Source organism: Acomys minous (assembly GCF_964271855.1).
Source record: "Acomys minous genome assembly, chromosome: 1".
Taxonomy (NCBI): Eukaryota; Metazoa; Chordata; class Mammalia; order Rodentia; family Muridae; genus Acomys; species Acomys minous.
In genome coordinates this window covers 178,710,111-178,721,328 of record NC_140483.1, presented here as the reverse complement: position 1 = coordinate 178,721,328, position 11,218 = coordinate 178,710,111, and the positions used below count along the sequence as shown (strand labels likewise).

Here is an 11,218-nt window from a genome sequence, read left to right as displayed (position 1 = left end):
AACAGCACTTCTTTTGTGTTAGTCACTGTGTCAAGAATCTGGGGATACTGACGTGAGTACAACCAAATGGATAGTGAAATAGGCAATTATAACAATTGTGACAACAGAACAAGGTGGTTAGGAAATACAGAGGATGTCAGTGAATAGATCAGATAAAGGGATGGTGTCGAAACCTGAACTCAACTGAGCTAGAGAATAAAGGATGTGGTGTTTAACATCCGTCATCAACCCCATGTAAGATCTAGACTTACCCAGGGGATGAACCCTGGGCACGCCCGTTAAAGATTATATTAGGTTCACTAAAGTGGGAAGACCCAATATGGGTCAACCCAGTGCAGGTGGCACTGCTCCCATGCTGGGATCCTGGACTGTGTCAAATAATAAAGTGAGCTGAGCCTTCATTGACATCTTCCTTGTAGATGCGGTGCGAACAGCTGCCTCAAGTTCTGGGCTGTTCTTGAACCTTGAAGCAAAATAAACCCATACTTTCTGCTTGCTTGTTTGAAGATGGGTTCTCCGTGTAGCCTTGGCTGTCCTAGACTTGCTTTGCAGATCAGGCTGGCCTTGAACTCATAGTGATCTGCCTGCCTCTGCCTCCCTGGGTGCTGGAAAAAACCCATACTTCTTAAATTGCTTTTGTCAAGGTATTTTTGTCACAGCAACAAAGGGATTTTTATACACACTAAGGCAAAACCAAACCACACCAAACCAAGACAGGATTTCGTTCCAAAGTGAGATAAAGAAATCAGACAGAAAAAAAAAAATTAATGGAAGCTAAGAAGTATTAGCTCCATGGTGCAGTACTAGTCTAGTCTGGCATGCACACAGCCTTGGGCTTGATCCACGGCACCATGGATACACACACTGGAAGGGAGAAATGAAGCAGATTTGTGTGCTGAGATGACCTAATAACGAGTGAGAAATAGTTGAAACAAAAGTACAATGGCCCTGCCCCTAGAGGCATTGCAGGTGTGGCTGCTGTTACATGTGTGCCAGTAGATGGCAGGGAGGAGAAAGACCATGTCTACACCCAACTGTGACCTTCTGAATGACTAGCAGTATATTTCCCAGCCTGAGTCAACCACCAGGCTGGTCCCAGACACCCCACACCCTACCCCTGCCCGCGCCTCCACACCCCCCCCCCTGCCTCCACCCCCACCCCAGACAGAGAGCTAGCCCAAGATGAACACCATTCTGGCAACCAGCAGGCCCTGACAGGCTCCCAGGGTGGGGAGCTAGCTGAAGACTATAAAGGCCCCAACCCTCAGGTGGGAGTGAGTCCAGAACAGATGATCTTCACATGGGGCCACATGGCAGCCTGGGCGAGAAGCAAGCCTCAGATGACTGTCGTCTAGGTGCCATAGGGCCTAGACAGGGCGCTAGCCTGAGATGCCCACCAGTCCAGTGCTATGTAGGCCTGGGATGGGGGTAGACCATGCCCAAGAAAACCTGTCTGGAGTCCTAATGCGCAGGCAGGGCGTAGCACTGAGATGACCCCAGACTCTCAGAGGCCTTTGCTTCCACTAAGAGGAATGAGTAAGTGGTGAGGAAATGGAAGAGACAAGAATGTGGGCACAATGAAAAGAGGCAGGGCTGGAGAACTGAGGGTAGTGAGGAACCGCCCAATGTGAGTAGCTAGTGATGCCACCTAGATCCTGGCTTCTGCTGCCACTTGGGGCCATGTCTGTGTCCTTGGCTCTGCAGCAGCAGGGGTCTGACATCCATGGTCTTAGAGCTGACCCTGGTGGTGGTTTGGGGGTGGTGGGGAGGCAAGCCAGCCCAAGGGCATGAGCGTGAGAGAGCTGGCCCTGCAACTTGTCTGCTGTGTGGTGACACGGGCAAGGGAGAGATGGGCCCCGATTCTTGCCCCTTGCCACCTAGGGCAGGCAGGAGAGCTGACCTCAAGGGTCATCAGAGTGGGAGAGCTGGCCCTGCCCCTCAACTGAGCAGCATAGTAGAGACAGCCCTGGACGTGGGGGTTGTGGCTGAGGCAGCTCTGAGGACTTGAGTGTTGGGAGAGTGAGCGTTGCCTCTTGTCTGCTGTGCAGTGGGGCAATGGATAAGGGAGAGCCACCCTCCTTCCCTCCCTTGTCCCTAGTCACCTAGGCAGGCCTTGAGGTCATGACAGTGGGACTGGCCCTGTCCCTCACCAGCTGCAACACTCAGAGAATGGACCCTGCACTGTTGTAGGAAATTTAAAGTGGCAGTTTTTTTCTAACCTGGCTAGCTCTCGAATAATCAAGGTTGAGACTAGTTTTAGTCAACAAGATTGATGACACAACTAAGCTAATCTGGCTACCTTCCGCCAAAATTCCTGTAATACTTGCATTTTATGGTTTGTTTTTGTTTCCTGCTCCAGCTGTTTTCTCATGATCTCTCCTCGTGTCTGAATCCTCTCTTCTCTCCTCTCTTCTCGTTCCCTCACTGGAATTGGAAGTCCCGCCCCTTTGCTTTCCTCTGTTCAGTCATTAGCTCCTTAGCTTTTATTGACTAATCAGAGAATAAATGGGGAGCAATGTTTACACAAACTTCAGACAGGAGATTCTGGGAGGAAGCATTACAATGGAATGTCCAGACTGCAACCAGATACTAGGGCAGAGAAATCAGCATTTGAATAACATAAGGATGATATTTACACAGTGCAGAATAGCATTATGCCAACACTGTACCTTGCCTGGCAGCAGCATAGAGCTGGCCTAGGTTGCAGGGGGCTGTGGGTAAGTAGGCCCCAAGGGTGTAAGGACAGGAGACCCATCCCAGCCCCACAGGCATGAGAGTGGGAGAGCTGGCTGCAACACTGGATGTGCCAGCCAACACGCTAGGAGAGTTTACCCTGGTGGTGTGAGTGCAGGAGCACTGGCAGGCTTATCAACTCAGATGCCTCTCAGGCCCATCCAAACATCAACCCTATTTATGAACTGCTGGAGTACATGAAGGGTTCTCTCCTACAGATCTAAAACTACAGGATCTCCATGACACAGGGTAACAACAGGATATTTATTCAAGAAGAGTCTGGTGAGGTTCCAGAACTGATAGTGTAGCAGAAGCCAGAGGCCTCGAACCACACCCACTGCAATGAACACTTGCAAAGCCAAAGGAATGCGGACAAAAGGGTGTACTGTGGGACACACTGTGACACACCACCAGCTTCCACAATGAGATTTTTTCCCTCTGTTGAGGGGTGGGGGGATTTGCAAGGGTGGAGGGTAGGTATGAGGGAAAGGGAAGATGAGTGGGATTGGGGTGCATGATGTGAAATTCACAAAGAACCAATAAAAAGGGGTTTTTTTTGTTTTGTTTTGTTTTTTTGTTTTTTTTTTTAAGTACAGGGTCTGGAGAGATGGCTTAGAGGTTAGGAGCACTGTCTGCTCTTCCAAAGGTCCTGAGTTCAACTCCCAGCAACCACCTGGTGGCTCACAACCATCTATAATGTGATCTGATGTCCTCTGCTAGTGTGCAGGTGCACATGGAAGCAGGACACAGTATAATAATAAATAAATAAATCTTAAAAAAAAAAAAGTACAATGGAGCGAGTGATGTCCTTGACTAGGTCTGGGGTCCAGAATATGTCTCAAGAACACGCAGACAGAAATGGTGTAGACATGGTTCTCACAGGGGAGCCTCTATACTCACAGAACAGCCAAGACCAGACCCAAAAGCAGAAGCATGAACTGGCCACTTGAGAAGTCTGCAAATGCATGTTTATTCCAACAGTACTCAGAACAGCACATTTCAGAATCAGCCAACATGTCTACCAACAAATGAATGAGTAAAGGATGTGGTACTGATACACAATGGGATTTTATTTAGTCAGAAAAGAAAAAAAAAAGAGTGGAATTATGCCATCTGTAGGAAAATGGATGGAACTGGACAGCATCATGTTAAGCCAGACTCAATGGCAAACACATTTCTCTCGTATACAGAATGTGGATTAAATGACAGTGAAGCAGCAGGATCATTATTTGGGAGAAGGAAGAGGATGGGAACGCAAGAAAATATAACGTGGGATGGATGACAACCACCATGATATGGAACACACAGAAAACCCACTGCTTTCGAGTAAATACACACTAAGAAAGATCAATACAAATGTATTTTTAATGCCAATTAAAATAGCTAAGATGGTAGATCTTGTAAGTTATTATATGCATATTTTATCATAACAAAGAAGGAAAAAGAAAAGCCTGCATATGACGACATTAGAAAAGGCCACTGAAGAAAGCCACTGCTCCATGTTGCTGGAGAGAACTGCATTTTCTAAAGGCAACAAGACAACTGCCCACTCCTCACTTTACATTCTCAGACAACTACTAAGAGTGAGGGAAAGAACTGTGTTTTCTGCAGTGAAATAAAAACCACCAAGAGCCCTGGTCAGGACTCAGGGAGCCCCCATGACTGCTCACAGCCGGAGCTGGAAGCAGGGCAACATGGGCCAGATGTTACAATGGTGCTTACCCAGGAGTCAACATCAATGCTACAGCAGCTGGTTCTCTTATTGCTTACAATCAGCAGCTTAGTTTCTTGAAGCCAATTTCGCAGACACAGTCACATTCAGACTCTTTACAAGAGCTGCAGGGCACCTGTAATTGCAGTAATCTGAGGAAAATACTACAATTTCCCCATGACAGACAACAAAAAAGCATCCTATTGAATTAACAAAAAGTTAGGCTTCTGGTTTCTTTCTTTCCTTCCTTTTTTTTTTTTTTTAAAAAAAAAAAAACATTGCCAGCCATTATAATGTGTCAACTCTTAAAAGGGAGAAGAAACAAACAGTAATTTAAAAAAAGTATTGGACATACTAAAATGAGTCACACCAGCTTAACCTTTGAAGCAGTCTGACTTTTAGACACTTTAACATCAAATACTCGCCTTCTCAGTTACAATCCCAAGTTACTGTAGCTCTGTGGTGACCCAAGATCTTTCTTAAGCTAAGATGTAAGTCCCTCACAAAGCACTTTATTTATTTATTATTTATTTTTTGGGGGGGTCATTTGGCATATATATCTTGAATCACATTCACAGTACATTTATGTTGCCATCTTTGTTTTGCCACCAGGAGAGTTTCGAAGTTCTCTAAGTCCAGTTTAATTTTTACAACTTTATTATTTGAGTATACTTACTTAAAACAACAACAACAACAACAATAACAACAAAACAAAACATGACCTATACTTGGTTGCTCCATAGCCTAGCTACAACGGAAACATGGTATGACTAACTTATTTGATATCCAGATATTTTGCTATGACAGGTAATAACCCTCTTTACAGATGATTCTTTGAATGAATCTCCCACAATTTCTTAAAGAGAAATTCCTAGATTACCAAAGTGCATTGAGTATTTGTAAGCCACAGATGCATTGTACCAAACTGCCCTCCAGGAAGATGGAGCCAATTTACCATCATACAGTCCGGTTTCAAGCTCATATTCATTTGTTAACAGCGTAGGGAAGTGGGTTTTCTCACTGCTCTTCACTAATAGGGAGAAATGAGACTGATAGGATCTTGGGCTTTGTTCCCTTCCATTTCTGCAGGCTGTTGGCTCCCCTCCTGCGTCACGGAGGAGTCGGGATCTCGCAGAGTCTCTAACAGTGCGCTGTTTGTTATCACATGTTCTCTCCAGGCAAAGGCATGAAGGCTGTGTCTTTCCGGTTTTTGTTTAAGCAAAATCCCCCAAAGACTGGAAGTAGAAGGTCTTCTTACGGCAGCCATGCTGTTTTAATGCCTTGGTGGTAAAACGGAAAACTGGGCCATGTTCTGAAAGGAAGAACGTAAGCAGAGATGACCACAGCTATAGGCAGCAGAGAATGTGCTATCCACCCTAACACGTCTTCAAAAGCAGCAACGACAGACTTAAAAAGTGAACACGAACACACACACACACACACACACACACCAAAAGAGCCTTGAGATTTTGTGGGTTATAGCAAGGACTTCTGGGACATATACTTATCAAAATTCTTCAGATAATCCCTATGTTAGCTAAAAATGTAAAAATACTAATTAGAGTAGCTGAGATGGCTCATGGGGAAAGGTACTTGCTACCAAGCTTGACAGCCTGAGCTCAATTACTGGGACTCGTAAAGCATAAGGAGAACCAATCCTATAAGCTGCCCTCTAACTTTCATACATTCACCGTGGCACGTGTACGCTTACACACACACACACACACACACACACACACACACACACAAGAAAATTTAAGATGTAGGTAATAAAAACCACTAGCCAGACATGGGACTTTAGGACCACTTTAAATTACTGTATTTTCCTTCCCTTCCGTGACAAGTGAACATCTGAGTTCTGAGACTCACACATTCTCATAAAAGGACACTTTCACTGTTAAGAGGGCACACTGTACACACCCTCTCCCAGCTTACTTATCAGCCACGTGACTTCCTCCCCTTATCCTTATATCACTGTACAGTCATTGCAGCTTTCATGCGTCTCCCATCAGCCACACAGTGGGATCTTCACCACAGGTTGTCTCTGGGCATCATTCTTTTTTTTTTTTTTTTTAAGACAAGGTTTCACTATGTCACCCTGGCATATTCACTCTGAAATTCACTCTGTAGACCAGGCTGGCCTCGAACTCAAGAGATCTGCCTGCCTGTGCCTCCCAGATGCTGGCATTAAAGGTGTGCACTACTGCACCCTGCAGCTTTGTTACTGTGACAACCTGGAGCTTGACACTTAGTGGGCAGTTTGGTGTTTCTGGAATGGACTAGTGAGTGAACAAATGGTACACATTTCAGTGCTTTGATGATTGAAAAATACAGTGAGAATTATTAGCATGGTGTTCCTTAACTATTCCAAAGTGGAGGCCACAGCACTCAATTTCATTTAACAGGCAATTCTTCATTTGAGACCTGATGGGTGCTGCACTTAATAACCCATGTTAAAGTGAATATTTACAATACTCTACAACACCAGCCTCAAAAAGATGACTGATTTGTATCATCTAAGCATGTCCCAGAATTTCTTTTTTAAGGAACTGACTTTGAGTGTGAAACCCCAGTGAGTATAAGGTAATTGGGGAGACCCAAAAGTTCACAACACTGACTGGGAAGAGGCCACAGTGAGTCATGGTTCCAATCAACCAACTTCTGAGTGACTTGTCTGAGTGCATCTGTCCTTTTAGTTCAAAGCACCATTTTGTAATTGGTAGATTTATTTTTATTTCGCGCCCTTCATCACTCCTCCCAGAATTAGAATACTCACAAAGTCTTCCTGAACCTTAGCCGTGACAGAACACTTCATGGAAAGAAACTTATGCATTCATTAAATAAATACTTATCTCCTAGGTATCCAAGTGTTGAAACCAGTGGGGTTATCTCCTCTCAGGGAAGACACTATGATTACAACATTCCTGGCTTTCCCAGCCCCAAAGTCTGAGACCCTATTGTCACCATGGTGTTCACATCAGCTCATGGGTGCTACTTTCCAATTTCAGGGCGGCTTCATGTTGGCTTGCTGAGGCATTCCATGCAAGACAAGCAACACCATTAATCATTTACCACTGCACAATGCCTTCACTACACTAACTCTGTCCTACGCACTCAGTCAGCTAGGGGAAGCCTCTCCCAGCCTGCCCCATCCTCCCTCAGTGGCTGTCAAAAGACCTAGGAGTACACGTAAGGACGCGGAGTTACAAGGAAAAGCTGAAGTGGAACACTGTAAGGCTCTTTACCACTCTAGTTAATCAAGTCACACAATGTCCTAAAAATGGTAGCCTCCAAGCTTCCCAGTCAGATTAAATTATATCCTTAGAACAAATACTAGGGTTGAGAATCTACCAAGCTGCAACTTGTCACCCGCTTATCATTAAAATTTTTCTGAATTTCATATAGCATTGGCCCGAAGCAGACATTTCCCTCCGTTTTGTCATGGATATATCAGGAGTATTGGCTGGAAAGGCCTGTCTACACTGCATGGATCTACCAAAGAGAAAATAGCTGCGCTGCACACACAGGAAACGCAGCAGCCTTCGGAACCCAAACAATGTCAGGACAATCAATGCAAAGAACCAGAGACACAAGGTAATAAAACCGCCACCTCAGGCTTTGTACGTAGAGGGAACAGCAGTAAGGGCACAAAGGCTTGTTGAAAAATAAGAAATGTTGACTTCCAAACTGAAAGTGAAAATAAACAGAAAATACGGTTAAAGGCCACAGAAGTGTCTGACCGCTTCGCAGACGTCAGGACACTTACCTTTAGGTTACGGAGTGTTTCCGACCATTCCATTGACCCTATTTGAGGTATGGTAGTCAGGAGTAAACTTTTGGCTTTATTGGCATTTTCTTTCATGGTCTTTAAAACCCCATCCACTGACACCTGGAGAAAGAAGAGCACAGAGTTTTACTAGCATAAACTATGTTTCACAGAATCCTTACTTGAGCCCCTGTTTTGCTATTGGGTAAAATGTTTGTGGCCCTGCCAAATTCACCTTAAGGAATTTAGTCCTCTCTATGAGGGTATCATGGGGGCGCGTCCATCAGGAGTTATCTGGTCAGGCTGGCAGTACTCTTAGGAACGGGGGTCAGTTTTACACTGAGCTCTCTCGCTGTTGTGGTTTGAGTGAGAATGGCCCAATAGGCTCATCATCTATTTGAATGTCTGGTCCCCAGTTGGTGGAACTGTTTGGGAAGGATGAGGAGGTGTGGTCAGTCTTGCTGGAGGAGGAGGAGGGGGGAGGAAGAGGGGGAGGAAGAAGAGGAAGAGGAGAAGGAGGAGGAGGAGGGCCACTGGTACTGAGGTTACAAAAGCCCACACCCTCCCTGTAGCCCTCGACCTCACTCTGTGGATTAAGATGTAAGCTGTCAGCTGCTGCTCCAGCGCCATGCCTGCCTGTCTGCTCCCATGCTCCCTGCCACGAAGGACAGACAGGGCCTCGCCCTCTGAACTATAACTTCAGTTAACTTTACTTCTGCAAGATGCCTTGCTCATGGTTCATATCACAGCAATTTAAGAGCAACTAATAAGCACACTATGTATCATGTGAGGCTCTGTGAGACTGTGACTACGAAATGGGTTCTCACCAGATGTAACGGCCAGCCAGTCTTGGTCTTAGATTTTTCCAATTCTCCATCGTAGTTGTTTTTTTTTTTTTTTTTTTTTTTTTTTTTGGTCTATACGCTACTTTTAATGAGATTTTCTTATAGCTGCCTGAGTAGACTAAAACAAACCTGTATTGTAACGTAGTCTGTCTATTTCAAGTTTAATCCCCTGAGCCCAAATACCGCTCTGTATCTTAGGGGAAAGGCCTTAGAGCAGTTCAGTGTTATTTCTGGAAAGCTTGAGAAAATATTACAGATGTTAACCAGCAGCAGCAGCAGCAGCAACCACCACCACCACCACCTTCCTGGCCCATAGAAAAGAGAGTTCCAGCCTAAGACATGCTATATTGGATAACTAAACAGGAGCTAAGTATTCTAAAAGCACTTTTAAAGAAAAACAAAAAGAAGCAAGGTGTCATCATTTTATGACTCCTAGTAAATGAACTGTGGTTAACCCTAAAAACTAACTACATCCAACAGCCTAATTGGTTCCTTCTCTCCTTTTCCCTGTTCCCCACTCCCCCCGCCCCTTTTTTAAAAGGCAGGCCCTCACCGTGCAAGCTCCTGCCCTGCAAGTGCTGCTGTTTAGGTGCTTGGCATTTTAGCTTCTTTACAAAACCCACTTACAACCCACCTCTAGGACTGGGAATGCAGCTTAGCAGTAGAATGCTCACCCAGCATAAAATGGGCCCTAAACTGGGTCTGCGTGTGTGTGTGTGTGTGTGTGTGTGTGTGTGTGTGCATGTGTGTGTGTGTGTGTGCATGTGTGAGATGCACTTGAGCACGTCACTTATGACATTCATGCCACTTATGACACTTTAACTAGGAACCAGAACCTTGCTTGAGTATATTAAGTGATTATAACATAATTATAATCTAATTACTTAAATACTTCCTGTACTGTTTCTGGATTAAAATTATGGGAAACATGACTGGGCATAAACTGGCATGGCGACTGAAGAGCGTGGTTGGGTCACAAGCAAGCGTGTTATTATCTACAGCCCTTGCTCTGCTTTACCCCAATTAGAAGACAGCTAAGATCCAAAGACATGATGAGTACATCCTTGCGTGTCCTCAGCCAGCACCAAGACGCGGCAACAAAGCCTGAGCGCCACGGCACCGGAAGCTCTGCCACAGTGTGGCACACAGGCAAAGGTGAAATCTAGCGGAGTCATTAAATGCAGGGCCTTATGCCAGCCAGAGACTCACCCTATTATTTATTTTTACTCGTTTTCATATATTTTCCTCGTGACTCTGAACTTTCTCTGTTGGGTTCCGTTCAAAATGTTCTTCCTTTTGACCCTGCACAGCAACCACCCAGCCCTCACTACAAGGACGAGCTCAAACCTCCAAGGTTAGCTCCTTTGCGCAACCCTCCATGGCGTTACCGGTGATAACACCCAGTGAATCAGCACTCTCCTAACCACTGTGATCTGGCTGGTTTCTCCCACAGGCTCATGTTCTGAACACTTCTTCCCCACTGGGCAGTGGTATTTTGGGAGACTGTGGAGTCTTTAAGAGGCAGGCAGTGGCTGACAAAAGCAGGTTAGTGGGGGTGAGCCTTTGAAGGTTACACTCATATATATCTGGCCACTCCCTGATGCCTCCTCTTATACAACACGAACAGTTCTGACCTCTCTTTCATGGCTTGGCTCGTGTTTGAAATGTCTGTCCTTCACTAGTCCAAGGTGTACGTCCCCATGAAAAACTGTACCTACCAGGAAAGTGGGTCAGAGGGGAGGACACCCTATTGAGACTTTAGGTGTGAGAAGCCTGGGAGAATGAGGAAATAGAAGGATCCAGTGGGTCCTGGAAAACTACAGGTGGGTCTGGGCCCTGGGATCCTCCGCAAACTATGGCAACAGCCAAGGAAAAAATAGGCAGTAAACCTCGAACCCCTACCCAGACTAGCCGATGGACAGGACATTCTCCACCGTTAAGTGGAGAAGGAGATCTGACTTTCACACAAACTCTGGTGCCCCATACTTGAACATGTCCCTTGGATGGAGATGCCTGGTGGCACTCAGAGGAAGGATAATAGGTCACCAAGGAGAGACTTGATACCCCATGAACATATACAGGGGGAGGAGGTCCCCCTCAGTCACAGACATAGGGGAGGGGAGTAGGGGGGGGAAGCAGGAGGAAGGGAGGAATGGGAGGATA

At 45.6% G+C, this 11,218-nt stretch overlaps 1 protein-coding gene across 1 annotated transcript in view; it reads right to left on the bottom strand.

The window, feature by feature from the left end:
* Nucleotides 1-3,683: 3,683 nt before the first annotated feature.
* The window catches only part of MTAP (methylthioadenosine phosphorylase), a 45,460-nt gene continuing 37,925 nt past the window's right edge, over nucleotides 3,684-11,218 (bottom strand). Inside the window, exons 7-8 of the mRNA XM_084799873.1 lie at nucleotides 8,211-8,333; nucleotides 3,684-5,756 (exon numbers count right to left, since the gene is read on the bottom strand). Of these exons, the coding sequence (XP_084655999.1) occupies nucleotides 5,718-5,756; nucleotides 8,211-8,333 (162 nt within the window). The 3' untranslated portion in view covers nucleotides 3,684-5,717. The remainder of the gene's footprint in view (nucleotides 5,757-8,210; nucleotides 8,334-11,218) is intronic.